This window comes from Pithys albifrons, chromosome Z (assembly GCF_047495875.1).
Source record: "Pithys albifrons albifrons isolate INPA30051 chromosome Z, PitAlb_v1, whole genome shotgun sequence".
Classification (NCBI taxonomy): domain Eukaryota; kingdom Metazoa; phylum Chordata; class Aves; order Passeriformes; family Thamnophilidae; genus Pithys; species Pithys albifrons.
In genome coordinates this window covers 3,231,512-3,252,358 of record NC_092497.1, presented here as the reverse complement: position 1 = coordinate 3,252,358, position 20,847 = coordinate 3,231,512, and the positions used below count along the sequence as shown (strand labels likewise).

Sequence of the window (20,847 nt, the reverse complement as noted above, 5' to 3'; positions counted from 1 at the left end):
CCAAAACATGCTGCCTGCTGCTTCCAGCTGTCCAGCCCTGTCTCTGTGTAACTAATGAGGAGAATCAGAGTGACATCAAAGACCAAGAGTGACACTAATTTCCCCACTGACCAGAGCCAGGCAGTACCACGCAGCCCTGACACAAGAAATGTGCCATCACTTGCTCTGACGTAACTCTGTATGTGTTAAGACAGGCAGGAAGGGCATGGGTGTGCCAAACAGAGTGGAAAACTCAAACACTGTTCCAAATTTTGTTTTTATTGTTAAGATATACAGGATTCAGTGGCTATTTGGATGAATGTCTCTGCAGAGGTATCAGGCAGAAGAAGTCATGGAGAGCCTGCTTTCATTTCAAGAGTAAGCCCTAGGAAGCACATGATGATACTATCTGGGCTAGAAAAAATTATTTAAGCTACTTATTTTCCCTCCAGCCCCTCTTAAGCTTAAATGCAACACATACAATACAGCTCCAGAGAACCTGTCAATGCTATTTTCAAGTACCACATTTAGCACCTCTTTGTTGCTTAGACTAAAGACAGAGTCTTTAGGGAAAAAACACCCAGAAACTAGACCTTACCTTGGTCAGCAGCATGAAGACAACATCACTGTTATCCTCACTCAGAAAGGCCACCACTTTTTCGTATAAAGCCACAAATTCACTGGGAGAGGCAACAGGAGTGAAATAAGGAGAAAGGAGGGTACAGAGCCTTCGTTTCTGCAGGATTGTCTGAAGCAGACGTTTGCACTCTGACTTGGTCCCACTGATGAACACCTGAGAAGATTGGGAATGGTGAGAAAAATGGCCGAGCACGAATCATTTCAAAAATACACCTATTAAGAGTTTTTTGTTGACATAAACACAATTTTGGCCCTTTTATTAAAAGGAAAGTTTTTATCTCAAAACCGAAAGACTGTGTGAGATTAACATCAACTAAATACTGTTATTCCACAAGACATAATGCAAAATAAACATGTTTGCCTAGTACACTTTAGAAAAGCACTCGTGATCACGTATGTTGTCTAAAAATACCTGGAAACACCATTTTTCTGATGGGATAGCAAAAGAAAATGAATCCAGATTTTATCAGCCCTGCCTGATAATAGGAAAAATGCAACATAACTACAGCTATGAAAGAGTTTTTCAGCACTTCACCTATTAGAAGTGCTTAAGGACAGCTGCTCATAGAAACAAACTGTTATCTAAGAGATGAAAATATATATATCTGGACCCAAGGCTAATGCATTTTCTCAGAAAACCCATGCAGTGTGTTCCCCAAAGCAAACATTACCACCAACCAAAAGCACTTTCTATTCTATACCAGCAAACTTCTGGCTCTCTATACAAAGAATACTGCAAGGCTGTAGAAGAAAGGAGTCTAAATATTGAGGCTGAGAAGATAAACATCAACTAGAAAGTGACATGTAAAGGCAAAATACACACTGAAACACACTTTTATGAACTGAAAGTATCCAAACTTCAGTTATCTGTCCAGAATTTCAGCACTGGCTGAAATGCTCACACCATGAGCATTAAATAACACAAAGGAGGCACTTCGGTTTTTATTTTGCTTAAATACAAGCTGCAACTTTCCTAATGACTGAGAATGCTATCCAATTAGTTGAAAGGAAAATGGGATGGAAGCTTAGAAGTTAACTTTCAGTTAACTTTTGAATGTGTTAGATCCCCAACATCAGCAGGCAATTGGAAAAAGCACCAGGCATCCAAAAACCAAATTTTATTCCAAAAATAGACTCACTTGGCCCAGAATCTCAATGCAGGATGTGAAGAACTGCCTTGTAGGAGGGTTGCGTTGAGTTTCATCACACACGTACTCCACCAATATAAAAAACAAACTAATTCCAACCTTCTTAATTGCAGGCATGGGCTGCACCTTGTAGATATTTATTAAGGCCCTGAAAAAAATAAATTCAAAAAGCAAATTAAATTTATGTGTGGAAAAAAACCTGTGATAATAAAGAAAGGTTTCTTGCCAATATATACCCTTGAGATGGGTATTTCTGATACTTCCTGAGCCTTCTCATATCCAGGGTTAGCTAAAGTAATTTGCTGCCTGAAATGGGTACCTCCAAACTTTTTAAAGTCCCCATAATCAAAGTCAGAAAGTGATGACTGAAAGACTTTCACGGCATAGATCTAATGTATTATTCCTCCCTCTAATCATGTGCTCATCATATTCTTAGGGCATCTCTCTCAACTACAGTGGTACTGCAAGAAAAACCACCTCATTTTACTTCACAGGCTCAACAATAAAAGAATTCCAACAGAACCAATCTTTTATAGGGTATTGCCAAGGACATGTTTTGTTGAGATCAAACCCCCATCTTCACTGAGTCTGAACTAAAGCATCTGAAGAACATGCAATTCCACAGATGCAAATTCCAAGAACTAGTTTATTCACAGGATTTTTCAATTAATGATCAAGAATGAATACATAGAAATAATTTTACTTGTAGAATGAGTGCACTCAGTAGTAAACCAGCTACACTAATCGAATCCCAGTAGGAATCTGGAAGACTGAGAAGAATGAAGTTGAAAAACTGGACCTCTGGGATGAACTCTAAAAGGTCTTCAAGAGAAAGAGGGGAATGGACTATCCCATTTATTCATATCCCCCAGAAAACTGGCATTACATAGCCCTCTTCCACTGTACAATTTTGTTTCATATATTGAAAAAATATTTAAATCATTTAAAATCATAACACTCTACTAAAGAACTATGTCTTGCACTGTAACAGGGAAAAATATATAGAGAAATATTAAAAATACACAGTTTAGTCTATGGCTGAGACAGGTGTGGCACAGGTTTGCCAGTTCCTGAAGTTTAATAAAGTATCCCTATCATCACTCAGTGTGCTTTTGCAGGGTTAGGAGGGCCATTCTAACACACAGAACCATGAACAGAAGCAGAAAACAATACTGTGTGTCTATTAAGGCTGAATGACCTCCCGATAATAGAGTTGTTCCTCAAGAAGTCTGTGTCACAAACACACAGGTCTCAGGATTCCAGCTCTGCTGTTGACCCAATGAAGAACACACAAACTGGTTCCACATTTTAACTTTTAATGTACAGGAAAAGAAATACAAAGCATCACTACCTAAAGCAGTGTCTGAACAACCTACGTTATAAAATTCTCCACGTGCACTGCTGCTTCCACAACACCCAGAGAAGGTGGCTTCATGGCTTCTGCCTGCAGTTGCCTCACTTCTTTATGCAAAGCATGAAGCTGCTGGCTCACTGCTTCGTTTTTGTGCTTCCCTTCAAACTAAATGGCAAAAAAAAGACGTATTTACTTTAGGATTCATATTTTTTCACTAAAACTCTTCCAGGTTGCATTTATTTGTAAAAACGAAGTGGATTCCAGTAAGACAACTCTGAATACAGATGGTTTTCCCACCCCAAGAGCTTTGATCAGATGTAGCACATCATGCCCAAGCACATATCCTTAGTCAGGTTCCTATTTAATTATCACACACACGAATGTAATTCATGTCTTTCATGCAACGCTTTTAATCCACAGGGACTGAAACTTAGAGAGGACCAAGAAATTAATTTACCAAGCAACACGGTAGTATTTCTATAAATGTATTCATGTGCCCCTTCCTATCACCAAGCATATTCCCCCACCCATGCACTGGGAAGCAGTTTAGGATGGATGTTACAAGCAAAACAAATTATGCAACAACTTATTCTTCAGCTGTTGATCTGCTCCTTTTGAGCACTACATATGAAGTATTTCAGGTAACTATTGCATGCATGGATTTAATCTGGTCAGCTGCTACCGTTTTTATAATGACTCAGACATTTCCCACTCATCCTGTGTGTCCAGCAGCCCCAAGGCAGAAGTGACAATATGCCTCTGACCTGGATGGTGAGCAGAGCTGCTCCCTGACAGCCTTTATTGGAAGTTCCCCGGCACTCCAGCTGGAGGGTGATCTGCTCCTCCCTGTTGACAAACAGCTTAGGCACCGTGTCCAGTATTTCATTATTAAGAGCAACATGCTGGGATTCCCAGAGAGCTGCAGTTCTGAAAAGCATTTATTAATAAAATTACCAAAATCTGTACTGAAAACGAATTCCTAAGCAAGAGATGACACTTCAATTTAATGTACTGTACAAAAACTCATGACAGTTTCCTAGAAAACATAAAAGGTTATTAAATTAAATTAAACTTCAAAGTAATAGCACTTCAAAGTAATACAAAACAGGTTCATAAGAACAAAACTACTCAAGTATGCATGAGTTCTTTTGAATTATTTTCTATGACATCCTTGAAGGAAACTAGAATATCCTCTGTAGAAAATGTAATTTTCCACTAGACAAAAAAAAATAAAATAGACTGTGGGATGATTCGGTCAGGTAAAAAAAACATAACAAACTCAACTAAAATTGCTGCTAAAATTGTTTTGACACAACCTCCCTTGGGTTTAGTAATTTTTGTGTTTTGTTCATCACACTGTTATTGGGCGAGGACAGCTATAGATTGATCAGTTGTGTTTGAAAATAATTCAGCTGGATTGTCTGAGTAGGAATATTAAAAACAGAATTCTCTTTCACTCACAAACCAGAAATCAGACTTCTCTCTTGGGAGCTCTGGTGCTTCATATTGCAACTACTACATTAGTGTAAAAGTGTTAAGTAACTTATTGTCAACAAGTTTAGGCTAAAAGGAGGCTTTATTTTAAGAAATATGCCACATGGGAAAAGAAAATGTAGAAGTGTCAGCTCATGTAATCTCAGACATTAGATAAGTCTTGTGCAGTCTTGCCTCAGCTGGAGGATGAAAATAATAATACAGTAGAAAGGAAGAAATAGAAAACAAATAGGATAATAAGAAGTCAAGTACTGACAGACTTGTGCCAACACCATAAACAAGGGCATCTTTAGGAAGAAATTCTTCCCTGTGAGGGTGGGGAGGCCCTCACACAGGTTGCCCAGAGAAGCTGTGGCTGCCCCATCCTTGCAAGTGTCCAAAGCCAAGCTGGACAAGGCTTGGGGAACCTGGTCTAGTGAAAGGTGTCCCAGCCCACAGGAGGAGGTGGAATGAGATGAGCTTTAAGGTCCCTTCCAACACAAACCATTCTGTGATAATTCTAAGACACTGTTGGACGCACAAGAGAGGCAGAAGGAACACAGCTGTGACTTACCTGGCGTGTTGCTGCAGGACATTTAGGTCTGTGCGCATGAGCTGAACTGCCTCCTTCTGACTTACTAGACTGGCAGAGGAAATGACTGGCACAGGGGCTTTCATTGTCTGCAGTGGGAGAGGGGGCTTCGGAGCATCAAACTTCTTCAAATTATTCATGATTCTCTCTTTGGCTATAAAAACAAAGGGGAAGCAAGTTCTGTCAGTAAGAAAAATCCACGAGAAGCTCAACAAAAGCATTAGCTTTTCTGTATGAAACATTTTTAGCAGCAGAAAAATGTTGCTCAGGATTCTTCCTTTTAAAACAGGAAAAAAAAAAATCACTCGACTAATCTTCCTGTATTTGTCAAAGTCTGTTTTACACATCTAAGTTTCATTACCAGCTCCTCCATCACACAAACATTAGGATCAAAAGCCCCATTGCTTTCTTTGTTTCCCCCAACAAGTCCCACCTTCCAGTTTCCCTTTTATTACCCCATTTATTCTCCTCATATCACCCCATTTATTCTCCTCACCTGAACAGAAGCTTCCAGACACAGTCTAAGCAAAATTCATCTTTCTTTGCCTACAACTCATCCTCACTTTTAGTCTTGTCAGTTCCAGTTCCTCCCCTAAGCAGAGCCTCTCCTCTGGTCAGCCCTCTCCTCCTGCTGATTCCCACTAAGTTTCTTGTCCAAACACTGCCAGTTCAACTATGAAACTATTTCAGTTTCATTCCATTCCCTTCCTCCGCATTTTTAATCAGTCAGACAAAAAAATCCTATCTCACCACAGCCAGGCTCACCAACCATGGCTACTACCCCAGTCTGTGCTAGAACAATTCTTTCACCATGCCAGAATTCCAGGGAAACACAATGGGAGCAACAACAAAACCAGAAAAAACAGACAATATTGTCTTCAGGTACAGTGGGTTTTACCTTTGCTTGCAGCTCTCTCTATCTAAGCTTTGGAAAAATTCAGCCTGTCTGGCACATGCTCTATGCAGACGAATTTTTGGGGAGCTCACCCATGAAGGTCTAGCTCTGCTGTGTGATGTGGCAAACTTGAAAACAAAAACATCCGTATGAACCTCTCACATGAGAATCTTAGTGAGGAAACCATGACAACTTCATGTAAAATACCATACTCATAGAAAACAAATCATATTAACATCTTTATTCACAGGCATCATTAAATTCCTAAAGAAACCAGGGCTTTGATATCCTAAAATCCTTTATGATGCAGTTCCATTAATATTCTTTTCTCTTACCTGATAATGGGTTGGTGAAATCTGTTTGCCCTGCGGGAACACAGGTTGTGTGTGATTCAAGCTGAACCTGCAGCCAGAGGTTTAGAGCTTCCTGAAACTCATGGTGTACGAGTTCCACATTGACATACTCCATCCACAAATCCTGAAGGACAAAAGAATTACATTACCATTTCCATTTTGGTCAGTACCATATACTGTGTATGAACCCTAGCAGCTGGGGAACTAAAATAACTACACAAAAATAGACCCAGCAGTTTTAAGTAATAAAGAGTTACTAAGGGGAAAAAAACCCAAACTGAAGAACTTTTGTCACATATATAGATAAGCTACTGAAAAGCATTCATGACACTTAAATAAGAAATCTGACCTGTGGTATAATTTCTAACAAGTAAGAGACAAAGAGTACAGATTATTAAAAAACTGTTCTTAAAAGGGGAAGATGAAGACCAAGACAGTCTAAAACATCAAGGCATGATTAACTGGAACCAGGCTAAAGAAGGTGCATTTCCAGCAGTCACATACACTGGAGGAATAAAAGCAAAGCAAAGGAAATGCCTTTCCAAAATCTCCCCTCTGACAGGTCTTTTAGCTATACTAATTCTTTAGGCTTGATGGACAGAATAATAAATACTTCCCACTCACTACCTTATATTTGAACCTGACATTCTACAGACTACCAACATGAGCAGGTTTTGGCTTCTAGTGTTTTGTTACTTAAAATTCCGACTTCAACAGTTCTCTAACATTATCTTAGAATACAAACTACAGAACAGTACAGAATGAAGATTCTGTTCTCATTAAGATATGCAAGAAATCTAATTCTGTGCCCTCTTGCAAATAAAAAGGAAGGCAGTTTACTGTATGAGTGTTAAAGACTAGTGACACCAAGTCTCTTACTGATTTCAAGAACTCATTTTAACAAAAGAACTTTGGATCCCAGATTTTCAGTGTTATTAGCAATTCACCTGTTGATTCTGCATGACTTTAGCAAGTCTATGTACGTCATACTGCTTTGGTAAAGAGGGAATGTATGTGTCTCCTTTCTGGAAACTATCTTCTTCCAACCACAAAACTAAAACATTACAAAGCCTGAGGAAAAAAAAAGAAGAAAAAAAAGGAAAAAATAAATCAGTGTTAACTTCAGTGGTTCTAGGGTTTGGAATTAAGGCAACAAATAATGCTACAAGGTGATACAGCTCAAAACTGAGGTTTCAGGTGCTTTTTAAGTAGTTTGCTGTCAGTTCAAATACCATCAGTGAAAAGAAGCTACTTAGAATAATACAAAGGGCAGTAACAAGGAGTAACAGGACAAATTCTGAAAAGGAAAACATTTATGCAAATGAGTGTAAGATCCAGGACTTATGGCAGGGAATCTCACCACAACTCCATTCAAAAGACCAAAGGCAAAAAACAAAGCACACATGAGCAAGTTTGGCTTCTCACCTCATGAGTTCTCTAGACTGCCTGCTCATAAAGCTGACATCTGAGTTGTGTTACACTCTATTTCTTCTCAGAGTCTTACTAATGGCCAGTTTCTTCTCTTTTCCTCCTCTGATAACATTGTACTTTTATATAAATACACCTATTTCTTCAGCTGCCATCATTCCACGAGTGGTACCCCTTTTATAATCATACTGTCCAAGCGTTCCTGACAAGGAAGCACTAGAAGGCCATTAAATCTTCACACTCCAGTATTAAATATCACTAGCAAACTCCTGTTTCCTAGATCAGTGTCACTGGTGAAAAAATGGACGTAGTCTAGTTCCAAGAATCAGCCCCTATAAACCCTACCAATAATTTCCCTCCTGTCTAGGAAACTAGACAGGTTATTAAACTTTCTGAGTGTAAGAATGTAGAGCAGTCTGGATTTATTTTGGAGTGGGGAACTTCTTTGAAATGAAAGACTGAAAATATTAATCAAGTTACACCAAGCAGGAATTGTGATCTCATTTGCTTGTTTGTACAGTGCCTACTGATTGCTGAGGGGAGCACCCAACAGCAGATCAGATTCCATACATCCAAGGCCCCTGAACAAGGGACCCTTTACAAATAATCCTTTCAACTGGTTTCTGGGACTATTCAGACACTGTCATACTGCAAATAGTTCTTAAGTAGCACTTTTCAGACCAAAGTTTCTGTGTTACAGAAGCACTGCACTCTGAACAGCATAGTTTCAGTTTTAGTGTGCATGAGGTATCTCTTAGAAGTTACCATCCCTTACAAAACTGCGTTTTCAACAGGTGAGTGGCAGTGACTGACTATACCCCTTTCCTTAGCCTGTTCCAAGACAAAAAGAGAGTCTTATGCTAAGGTTTTGGTTAAGCAGACTTAGCATTTTTCAGGTGCCCCAGAACACCCTTGGCACAGCTCACCTTTAGCTTGCTAACCCAAGTGAACTGCACTAACTGAATCATGAGCTGAAGTCGCCAGTAAATTTCCTGATGAAATCATCTTATTCAGACATGAATTTAGGCCCTGGTCTGTGACAAACAGATGTATATACACCAAGTAGTATTTTACATCTATAGCTAGTGATGCCTATGTAGGTAGCAGATATGCCTAAACAGTAAATGTTGTAGCAGCACGGGGCTACCATTCATTAAAACGCAAAGCTCCTCCCCTAATGGGAGTGACAATTCTGTCAACAATGTTTTACAAGTAGTAGTAAAATCAGCTCCCTTCTCAAACAACACACATTGCACCAACAGAGCAACTGATTTGACCACAACTCTGCACTCGAGGGCACAGGTTACTGGTGGCCTTGGCAGTGCTGTGTTAATGGCTGCACTCAATTTTAGAGGGCTTTATCAAACCTGAATGAGTCTATGAATATAACAAATGCCTGCAGCACATCTAAGGTCACACCCCTTCATGTCTCCCACAGCCATGTCTGTGCTGTAGTAGTTACTCAGGCGGTCAAGAATAAACTGGGGAGCCTTTTTTTCACCTGACAAGCTCCTTATGCAGCTCAGGTGGAGCCAGGTAACCAGGTGAGCAGCTCGCCCTCTCTGGTGACCTGTCACTGTCCTCAGCAGGGCTCTCCACCCTCAATGCTTTGCTGGCAGCGTGGTGGAAATCTGCCACCTCTATCAACCGCTGCTTCATCTCATTCAGCAAGGTCACGTGAGCTGCACTCTGGAAAAAACGCCTCCCAATACAGCCATCTACAGGTAACCTGAAAAATGAACAAAAGAAGCACAGCTAAGTCTTGTTGCAAGTGTCTAATCAGCATCTCCTCTTGTTACTCTTGTAGGAGCAGCTCAGACTCACCCATACTGCGGTCCTGGTCGGTGAAGGTACAGGAGGAAGAATTTCTGCCAGATCAGTGGCATGAGAGGGTGATCTGCAGGGGTAGCAAGGGCCTGGTGAGCCCAGCGGTAGACCATGAGCCTCTGAAGGGAAGGGACAATGGGCAGCTTCAGCTGGGCCTGGGCTTTCTGCAGAAACAACGTTTTCAGACAAGTGTTCTGCTGTAACAGGCTGTCACAGGTTAATTTAACAGATTAACACAGCATGTACACTTGGTAATTACAAAGCAGAAAACTTTGGAACAGTCACACATCTGTTAGAGTCTTGAAGGATGAGCTGCCCAGCTCACAGTTATGCTGGAGAGCAGAGCTACACCTCTGATGCTCTAAAAAAAATAACATGATGGCTCTGATGCAAGGCCAACATATGGACCATTGGTGTTAATTACAGCTAATTACTGTCTTTCCTCACAGAGGTAGATGCTCCTGGTTCAGACTTCCAGCATGCAACTTTTATCTTTTTTGAGACTACATTCCATATGGCTCTAGTGAAAATTTAAAATGTGAAGTAAAACTACTGTGAGGACACAATACAGAAGGAAAAGGAGAACAGAGGCAAAGCAACATATGAGTAGCAGCACCTCGTATCAGCAACACCACAGACCCATGAAATTATGGAACAGTCTCACACCAAGCTCCCCTGGACTGCGCCTGAAGCAGACAAATGAAAGGCTCTTCCCCCAGTCACCAAGTTCCCAAACCTCAGAGCAGACCCTGGCACTGTCTCATCCCCTACCCCAGACCTTGGGAAACCTCATCACCCTTTTCCACAGACTACCTACACCCTATTTGTTTTCCAGATAAATCAAGGCATGCAAACCAAAGGACAAATGTTTTCCAGACTACTCTCCAAGGATGCAAGACATACACCAGTCTGGATATTGCCCTATTTTCATGGGGCCTCATTAAAACACACTGAAAACAGCTGAGATAAAAGATGGACCAAAAGTCACACTGCACATCTTTGGTTTCCACTTGCTTTACTCCAGAAATTTTAATTGAATATGGGTAAACAACCTGGAAATTGTGCAACATGGCCTAAAGTACACCTGATTAAGTGCCTTGTTAAGGGAGAGACCTAAACAGTACTGAGAGCCTTGGAAAATAATTCAGAAAAGAGAGAAATGTAAAAGGCCAGACTTCTGCAAAATTCAGATCAACTGAGAAGTCATCTGTTTGAAATATAGACACATTTTAAAATAAGCACTCCCCACCCCAGTGGTATAGAGTAAATCCACTACAGGTCATGAGGCATTCAGATGACCCAAAAATTATGTAAGAGCATAAATCAGTGACTGAAGTTTCCTATAATATTTGCATGGGATCTATTAAAGGTAAAAGAACTCTAATGTACTCAAAGTGTAAAAGAAAACTTCACTGGGGTATATTTTCTCCTGTAAAGGCAGATAAAGTGATATTTATGCTTTTATCCTGGTAAGATAAAGTACATAAGACAAAATAAAATTATACGAGGGAATATTTTTCTCTCTAATAAAAAAGTATGAACTGTTCTCTCACCTTCAAAGCTTGATCAGGAGTTAAAGAATTAATAACCAGTTCCCCCTCCACAACTCTGCGAAGCTGTGAATCTTCTTCAAATATTGACTCCATATTTAACACCATCCATGAAAACCAGACCTGGACAACACAGAAATAACAGAAACATTGATAACAAAATAATAGGGGTAGGCTCAGACTCTTTCTTAAGATGAATACCTCTTTGAGAGATTCTCACTACAAAGTCGCAAAAAGCAGTACCACATCTGAACAAGAAAACCAGTTTCTCTTTAGCCTTACATTCAAACTTAACTTTGGTATTTTGTACAATCTTGGGAAAGAAGGAAAAAGGCAGGGATAACTGGCAGAATTATCCGAGGAGTTCTGGACAAAACAAACTTCTCAAACTCAGTAAATTAAGATCTCTTCTATCCTACCTCCACTACACATCTTCATAGGGGCTACTGCAGGGACATTTTTCCTTTTTGCTTGACTGAGGAACTCACTTAGGCAGAGAGAAAGCAACTAGAATTCAAAATATTTCTCAGATAGACTGATCTAACAGAAAAGTCAGGTTTCACGTATTTTCTCTAAATAAATAGTTAAAGAACAATTGAAGATTAGAAAGAAAACTTAATTAATAAATCCTATTATATAAATTCTTGGACAGAGATTAGACAAATTCCCTCTGTGGAAAATGTCCATTTTTCCTTTAGTGTAATAAATCCACAGCATTCTCTCAGCCTAAATCAGGATTTTATCAAAAAAACCTCTGGGATGGGAAAAAAAGGGGAACAACAAGAAAATCTTCAAAAACATAAAAAAGCAGGGGGAAAAAAGCCCCCAAGACACCTCTACACTGCTTATCCCAGGGCTGTTCACACAACACCATCACTTACCTGAGAGGAATTGGCATTGCCCTCCACAAAGGATGGTGTCACATTGCCTGCCACAATCCAGCTGACAAGGGAAGACAGCAGACCTTTGTCACAGTGATAGCCCAAAGCATTCTGCACAGAAACAGAAAACATTTGGGTTTTTTTGTAAGCAGCAGTAATTTAGAAGCTACAGGTATGTCTCTCTACCTTCACCCAGGTTCCTTTCTGGCTCATATTGCTACTTTCCAACCTTACCTCAGCCAGGCACCACTGAAATGTCTGCTTGTACTTTATTTCTTTTTCAGTGAAAACATCCCATTAGTGTGACATTGCCTGTTTTTTTCAGGAGAGGAAACTCCACTTTTGTTCTAAACACACTACTGAACACTTGGAATGCAAAGAACGCAAACTATGACAGAACTCACGTGAATGAAAACTGCTGAAAATCGGTTTTAATAATTATTATCAAAATATCAAACATTTCATTAATTTTGACCCACCCAGAAGCAAATCAGATAACCCCATTAACACTTCTCATCATGACAGGCTGCCCAGAGAAGCTGCAGCATCCCTGGGAGTGTTCAAGGCCAGGTTGGACAGGGTTTGAAGCAACCTGGGATAGTGGAAGGTGTCCCTGCCCTTGGCAGGAGTCTGTGACTGTCCTTGCTGCACTTCAGGAAAACACACTTGCATCAAAATTAGAGTGAGCAACACACAAACTGACCATTGACTCAACAGCCACACCAACACACCACAACTATTTACCTTGTGCTGTTGGTAAAGCAGCTTTTGTACACAGTCCTCTTGACTGTACTGAAAAGCAGCCTTACATAAGTCATCCAGCAAGCAAAGGGTTGCCCTGTCCCTGTGCCACAGCTGCTGGCTGGTGAGGACCTGGACCCAGAACTCCAGTACTGCAGCTGACCCCACTCCATTTGGCTGGTCACTTAGAAAAATGTGAGTCTGCAAAATTCAAGGGTCAAGTCAGTCAACAGATTGCAGTGTTGATTGAAGCTCAGGAATCTACTGCAGAACTGCTTAACTTGCAAAAGGCTGTGGCCTATCCTTAAAATAAATACTCTCTATACCTAAGTAAGGACAGCTTTGTCAACTCCAGCCTTCAAATTTCTGCAAATTCTACAGCCTGGAGAGCAGGGCATCTTGTGCAATCAGCAAAAACAGACATAAAAGCCTTAAGCAGGACCCCTGTGACCTGCAGGCATAAATAGCATCTATTTCTAAAGCGTCACCTGCTGTTGCTGTAAAAGGACTTCCCAGAGTAGGTCTGTTTCCCTTACCCCACTCTAATATTAGACAACCTTGGCTCTTGACCTCTCTGCACTTTAAAAAATACTACTGTTCCCTAAAACATTTTTTCACCCCATAGCCAAAAATGAATGGCCAAAAGCAAAGGTTTTAAACATTAATATACCTGCTGCATTCCTCAAATAACAAAAAAAAGGCAAGTAGTGTTGCAGATTACATTTCCTTTTTTAGGCAATTTTGACCTGGTCTTGGAAAATAAATTTTCCAAGAAGTTTGGAAGGAAAATGTTGTTATGTTCAGTGTCACATGCCTTGCCAGATTTAGGCAAGTTTAAGCAGAAGAATTTCAGGAAATAAAAACCGAACTATTAGCCGAACTTTCCAGCCTTAAACAACAACTTGGTCAAAAAATCCCGGTTTTAAATACTCTCTTTTTTTGTTTTAAATAATCTTCTTACCTGTATCATACTACTAAGCAGCTTAACATTTTCTCCATAGTTCACTCCTGTCAAGTGCTGTGTCACTTTATGGGTAACCTGCTGGGTAACTCCTTGAGGGACTCCACTATCCAGATGAAGGAACAGTTGGATGTAGGATAAAAACCTAGGGATGTCAACAAATAAAATTGACTCTAAAATATCTCCTACCACATAATAAATAGAAAACCTGCTTCCAGGGAATTTAAAACCACCTCAACAGTACTGGTGACAAACATATACATGACTTTAACTCGCAAACACAATGTAGATTTATATGGTCCACTTTAGCCATATAATGGGCACAGTATGAACATTTCATGGCAGACTGTAATTCAAGGCAGCTCACCAGAACTAAATACAGTTCCTGCTCTACATCAGCACCCAAATCTAGCCCAGGAATTGTCTGGGAGACTGTACAGTGGTCCAACCAAAAGCATCTCAGCAACCACATTACAAACTGACCAGGACAGACATCTGAAGCCCAGCCCATGACCCACTATTTAACTGTGTCCCCACTGATCTTGCCTGCTGACCTTTCTCACTCATCTAACACCACAGCTACTTGAAATGCAACTGTCTGAAGAACACTTCTGTGGCACAGCAGCAGCACCAGTGATGCCTGTACATGTGAGGTCAGCAGGACACACTCCTGCACCTACTTCTTCAACCACAGCCAAGGCCAAAAACTAACTCAGCATAGAAACCAGATGTACTTACACCACCACGTTCTCATTGGATGCAAAACCCAGCATGAAGCCCAGTAAATTCAACAGTTAACTTTCACTGCAATTATCAATAAATGAAGCAAATAAATATATAAAATAAATAAGTGTATTATGAGCATAGGATACTCACTGTTCATTCTTCAGGAGATAATACTGGCAAGAGTAAAACAAGGGTAAAATCTTATCCAGGACATGGACTACTGTTCTCAGATGTCTAGACTGGACGAGTACACCCAAAAGAGGGATCCCTTCAGCACAGAACTTCTCAATGCTGTCAGGAAAAAAAAATAATGAAGAAAACCACATTGACTATCAGTAAAAAAGGAAACAGGGTGTTGATTTAACTTTTTTGAACTGAGATGTAAATAAATTTCTAACTTTACACTTTGAAAACCTAAACAGCTAAATTCAGAGCTTTTATTCAGTTATAGGAGTCATTAAATTGCTGGCAGACTTGGTAAGTATTTCCTACCCTTTTATTGATTTGTGTCCCATCTTTCAAAAATCCCTGGAGATGTAAGTGTTCATCCATCACATTTCTACTCATTCAAAGCTCAGTATTCTTGTCTAATGTAACCAACTTGCCTTCTTCTCCATGCAAAAGAAGAACCCACAGAGGGAGTTTAACATCTCAGTATGAAGAATGCTCAGGACATCTTTTTCACTACCTACAGGTGGACTTCAGAGCATTTCCTTACAGCAGGTACCCAGACAGTTGCACTCAGATAAGATGAATCCTACTCTCAGTGTCCAGAAAACTCAGTAGTAGCAACTTATTTGAAAAACTGCATCAAGTTTTGTTAACTGAGAAAAGGTGCAGATTGGAAAAATATGTAAAACATGAACCCTACTCTGAGGTCATGAAAATGAAATATTTTATTAAGTCACAAAAATGCAGTACAGGATTTTGCTTTTTCTGCTCATAAACAAAACTGGGTTTGGAGTTTTGCATGCAATTATTATCAGTGTTGATGTTTATACAGAAGGATGTCAAGGATTTTTTGCAAGGTCAAACAGAGAAGGTGCAGGGGAACAGACTAAAGAGGTTCTTTGTTTTTTATTCCATGCTCAAAGCCATGGAAAAATTGTCACTCTCAGCCAAAATTACCTTACTATCAGTTTCAAATTAATCCAGTGCTTTGAAGTATCTCTGACATAATCTTACCATCAAGTAACTCAAGGCAATTTCTCTTGAAAGAGTAACACAATAGTATACATACAAAAAGAGTTAGTGAAAATTCTGAGTAACAGATAATTACAGACCACAGATTCAAGCAAAACAGATCTGGTAAGGATTGATTAAATTCTGTATGTCTCTGTACCATAATCAATCAATGTATTTGATTATGCCCAAAAGCCTTACCTACAAACCATCTGAAAACATTGGAAAAGACTACTGAAACACAGTCACAGTTAGAAGGTTCAGTGGCAGGGTTACAAAGCTCTTTATTTATCATTCCCAGCATGAGTGCATTTTCATTCCTCACTATTTTTTCAATGCTCTCCTGCAAGCCTGCTAAAAAATTAACTGTAGAGTAACCCTTTCAGTAAGTGTGGTTAAAAGTTACTCTTGTCCAGAGAAATCATGTCAACTCCCCAGTTTCAGTACTATTTCTAATGACTCTTTTCACCTTAACATGCAGAAGACAAAAAACACTATTAGCAAAATAAAGGAAATATCATGTTGTTTGAAAGAAGAATTCAAGATTAATTTCTTCATGGAAAGAGTTGTTAAGCATTGCAACGGGCTGCCCAGGGAGGTGGTGGAGTCACCTTTCCTGAAGGTGTTCAAGAAATAACTGGATGTGGCACTCAGTGCTCTGGTCTGGTTGACATGGTGGTGTTTGGCACAAAGGTTGGACTCAATGACCTTGGAGGTCTTTTCCAACCTAAATGATTCTGTGAAACTACAGTCACAGAATCAAAAATTCCTGAGGTTGGAAAGGACTTTTAGAGATCATTCAGTCCCACCTCCAGCCAAAACAGGGTCACCTGGAGGATGGTACAGGAACTTGTACAGGTGGATTTGGAATGTCTCCACAGAGAGAGACTCCATGCCCTCTCTGTGCTCAGTCAACCTCAGCTTAAAGTTGTTCCTCACACTGTGAAACTTCCTATGTTTAAGTTTATGGCCATTGTTCCTCATCCTGTTCTTGGGCACCATCAAAGAGTCTGGCACCATCCAATGGACACCCAAGTTTGAGATGTTTATATGCATTGATGGGATCCCCTTTGTAGAGTGATACAGAACACCCTACAGAGTGAAACGTCTCAACCTCCTGGAGGGACAAAGAGATTCCAGTGTCTCTCTGAAACTGCTTATTGATGGGGTTACTGAGGAATGGAGTGTTATGGAAATGGCATGGCCTTTCTTCGAAGCACCCTGTGGCACTCTGCAGAGACCCAAGGAGCCACCCCTTAGGCATCTGTCTATCACCCCCAAAGTATTGACTATAGTCACACAACCTACCTAAAGGAAGAAAAAGGTATAAAAAGAGATTGGTCTTGAGCAAAAACTGGGGAGAATACTTTCACCACCTCTGGGAGGGCAACCTATGAGCTATCCTGTCTCCCTCCCCCACCCCATCAGACATTGCAGTGGTAAGCAATCAAATTCTTACTCTACTCTCCTATGCCTTACTAATTATAATGTGCTATAACTCACCAAGTGCTTATGTGTTAGTGGGAAGCGGCTCTATTCTTCCTGTTGCTTTTGCTTTGGGTTACTGAATGTGTTTAAATGTGGTGTTGAGCTGTTGTGTTTCTGGTTAGTAATCCTCTGTTAGTTGAGTTTGTCATAGGAGGGGTAATACTGCTGGAGTTGCCTGCAGAATGTGTTTTGTGTCAGTTTCTTTTGGGGTTTTTTGTCATCAATTAAACACAATCCTGCAGCTAAATGCTATCACCAACTAAGCAACCCATATAGTCATTGTCACATACTTGTATTAATAAAAGTTATGTGGGGAGCTGTTCTTGCTATTAAGTGTGATCCATAAACTGAGTATCAAAAACCTTTCCAGGCAGTGTGCTGTCCTGTGTTGTCTCTTTCAGGTGAGACGCAGACAGGCTGATCTGGGTTATATAAAGCTTTGATGTTCTGGGACACTTAGAGTTAATAAGTTATCCCTGGATAAAGCGTGGTCTTCATAGGAAGGTCAAAAATCTTTCCAGCCTGTGTTCTGTCCCGTGTTCGACAGGCAGTGCTGGGTTCATAAAGCTCTGATTGTTCCAAAGACACTTAGAGCCAATAACTTTATATTAATATAGGTGGGACTACAAATCTTTGCATTTCTGTCTCTCACCCATTTCACGTGACACCCTCTCAGTCTTCTCTAGACTAAACAAGCCCGACTTCCACAGTGTCTCCTCACAGGAGAGATGCTGTCCCTGACAGACTGCTCAATTCCTTGCATCACAAGTCCTCTATTCTTTCAACAGGCATAAAGAACACCGGCAACCCTCATCCCACCATTAGTGAGGCTGCTCAGTCACTGGGGCCACCCACCCAAGGCAAACAGACACAAAGCACCTACCTGTGGCCCACAGTGGTCATGGCCAGGGCCAGGTAGCAGCCAATGGGGATGTTTGCTTTCACAGCCTTGAGCAGGGGGTGCAGCGCGACCGACTCGGCCACGTCGAGCGCAATGTCACACACGGGCACGGCCGCTCCGCTCTGCTGCATCCCACGGTCATTCCTGTGCAGCTTCAGCCTCAGAATCAAACTCCACGCCCACTGGTTGAAGGAGGTCTCCGGTGTTTCTCCATACCGAACAATGCTGGCTAAGTAGGAGACCTGGGAGAAAGTGGAGAAGCAGGAATGAGAGGAAGCAAAGCTGCAGCACAGCATGTGCAGCTCCAGTCTGGGACTTGGGGCAGCTTGGATGAGCTTCCCCTTCCATCACAACACCACGACACAGGGTTGCAACTAGATGATTTCTGGGGTCCCTTCCATCCCAAATCTTCTATGATTCTATGATCAGACTAAGAGTAATTATTCTTTAGACACATCTTTATCTAAACCCTCTGTTCCCATTGTTTCAACTTCCACCTTGTCTCCTTAATTCTGCCATCCCTTTCAGTAAAGGCTATCAACTTACACTGTTTGCCTAGATTTTCCAAGCTAGATGTGGATCTTGGATTGAATTTTGATTTTACTACTGAAAAAAGAAAGCCATGAAAAAACCTTCTGCAATGTTTAAAATGCTTAAGACTGCTAGTGGAAAATAGAGGCAAAAAGTAACATCAGCCAACAAAATAAAAACTAAAATCTGGCAGACTCTCCTTAGAAAGAAGTCTGTAATGAGAATGGGCAGAGTGTACCATGTATATGTGTCCATGGGCATGACCACCCTGTCTACATCAGAAAGAATTATAAATATTTGGGGGAAAAAAACTTGTACATTCCCTGAAAGAGCAGTGTAAATTGCAGAGCTGGGAGGCAATTCAGGCATTTCATCCTCTCAGCATGGGGGTACAAGAACCTAAGCACTATTTCTGTCTAATTCCAGTTACAAGCTCAGGCAAGTCAGGAAAAATTCACCAACACAAGTAGCAGCCATGGCTGAAATAAGCTTAAAATAGAGAATTCATCTAGCTGGCACAAGACAACAAACCCTGGCCAAGTAGTGCAGAGGAGCAAGACAGAAGACAGCAGAGACAGCAAGGAACAGGCAGAGTGTGGCAAGAAAACACGGGGGGAAAAAGCACTTTGGAGGGGAAAACACTGTACAAGAAATACTGAGAAGACAAAGCACAGTACAATGATCAAGGCTCTGAATAAATAAATAGAAGTATCTTGAATTGAATATCCAAAATAAGGATCTTTTTAACCTCAACCTTTCTATCCTTCCACTCCCCTTCATTAACTTAGAGCTATCCCTTCCTCAGTCACCACCGTGCTGTAAAAGCAATGTAACAAATGTCTGTGGGGTGTTCAGGTCACACAGCACTGACTACTGCTGAAAAGCTCCCAAAGGGATTAACACCTGAGACTTCAAATAAGGTAAAAGCTGAAATCACACAAGGATCTCTCTTATGCTCAGCAGTAATGAGAAGTAGCCTTTCATTAAGCAAGGACTCTGCATGAGCAAAGGAGGAGCAGCCTGTGACTATTAAACTACAAATCTACAAGAGGGTCAAAATTAAAATGGCTATTACAAGAAAGATGGAGAGAGAATATTTACAAGGGTTTGAAGTGACAGGACAAGGGGAATGGCTTCCCACTGCCAGAGGGCAGGGTTAGATGGGATATTGGGAAGAAATTCTTCCCTGTGAGAGTGGTGAGGCCCTGGCACAGGTTGCCCAGAGAAGTTCTGGCTGCCTCACACCTGGAAGTGTCCAAGTCCAGGTTGGATGGGGCTTGGAGCAACCTGGGCTAGTGGAAGGTGTCCCTGTCCATGGAACAGATGATCTTTAAGGTCCCTTCCAACTCTAACTATTCTGTGATTCTCATACAGAAGTTCAACATAGACCTAACAGCTATTTTCAAATAGCAGTCTGGGTGCAGACAACACTGAGTGTGTTGGTATGTTATGGTATTCTAGCAGGATCAAGATAGAACATCTTTAAGAAAAAAAAGAAAGCAAGGGTTTGACTTGCAGTTTTTCCTGTTTATTACCATCCATAGGCTATTCCCTGTAATTCTGAAGAAGGGATACCTGTTTTATGCTTTCAGAAAGTAGCCCAGCATATGGTTTCTGGGAGAGGTATTTCTGATACGCTTCCAGGACCATCAATGCAACTTCAGAATGGACAGCTGGATCCAGATGAAGAGTATTCTGCTAAAACAGAATCAGAACACAAAACATTGTGTCACTTCATGTTCTCTACAACTGTACCATTAAATTGCACTACAGCAAAATAAATCTTAATTTCTTTCTGGCTGTTCCAATTAAGCATTGCAGTACCCAGGTGAAATCTTGGCCAGTAAGAAAAACTCACCCTCAACATTTAAGAATATTGGGCTCACACTAGGCAATACAAAGCCCATAGATAGATTATTTCAAAAAAAATGTGATCATAATCATTTTCCATGTGCATTTTATGAATTTGTAGCAATTAATCCAAGAATCCATAGATGCCATTTTAAATTACATAATACAGACACTGGAATTCTTGCCTTTAAAAGTAAACCCCAACCACAACACTATGTTTTTTGTACAAAAATACAGTAATTCCTCTTACTAACTGCCACATTAAACAACCATTTTTCCCCATATCAAAGGGTACAGATATGGCACTGTTATTGCACAGCAAAGATCTTTGTTTACTTTCCCTAACA

The 20,847-nt window shown here is 40.6% G+C and overlaps 1 protein-coding gene across 3 annotated transcripts in view; it reads right to left on the bottom strand.

Annotated features, from left to right (window-relative positions):
• The window catches only part of EPG5 (ectopic P-granules 5 autophagy tethering factor), a 60,659-nt gene that overhangs the window by 18,002 nt on the left and 21,810 nt on the right, over positions 1 to 20,847 (bottom strand). For 2 of the 3 annotated variants that reach the window (XM_071580505.1, XM_071580507.1), the window contains exons 15-30: positions 20,225 to 20,347; positions 18,101 to 18,360; positions 14,698 to 14,838; positions 13,822 to 13,966; positions 12,864 to 13,061; positions 12,120 to 12,230; positions 11,242 to 11,361; positions 9,686 to 9,852; positions 9,363 to 9,590; positions 7,381 to 7,504; positions 6,416 to 6,557; positions 5,168 to 5,339; positions 3,885 to 4,047; positions 3,143 to 3,285; positions 1,758 to 1,914; positions 578 to 772 (exon numbers count right to left, since the gene is read on the bottom strand). In XM_071580505.1, coding sequence (XP_071436606.1) covers positions 578 to 772; positions 1,758 to 1,914; positions 3,143 to 3,285; positions 3,885 to 4,047; positions 5,168 to 5,339; positions 6,416 to 6,557; positions 7,381 to 7,504; positions 9,363 to 9,590; positions 9,686 to 9,852; positions 11,242 to 11,361; positions 12,120 to 12,230; positions 12,864 to 13,061; positions 13,822 to 13,966; positions 14,698 to 14,838; positions 18,101 to 18,360; positions 20,225 to 20,347 — 2,589 coding nt within the window. The remainder of the gene's footprint in view (positions 1 to 577; positions 773 to 1,757; positions 1,915 to 3,142; positions 3,286 to 3,884; positions 4,048 to 5,167; positions 5,340 to 6,415; positions 6,558 to 7,380; positions 7,505 to 9,362; positions 9,591 to 9,685; positions 9,853 to 11,241; positions 11,362 to 12,119; positions 12,231 to 12,863; positions 13,062 to 13,821; positions 13,967 to 14,697; positions 14,839 to 18,100; positions 18,361 to 20,224; positions 20,348 to 20,847) is intronic. The other variant, XM_071580506.1, reaches the window with a different exon arrangement.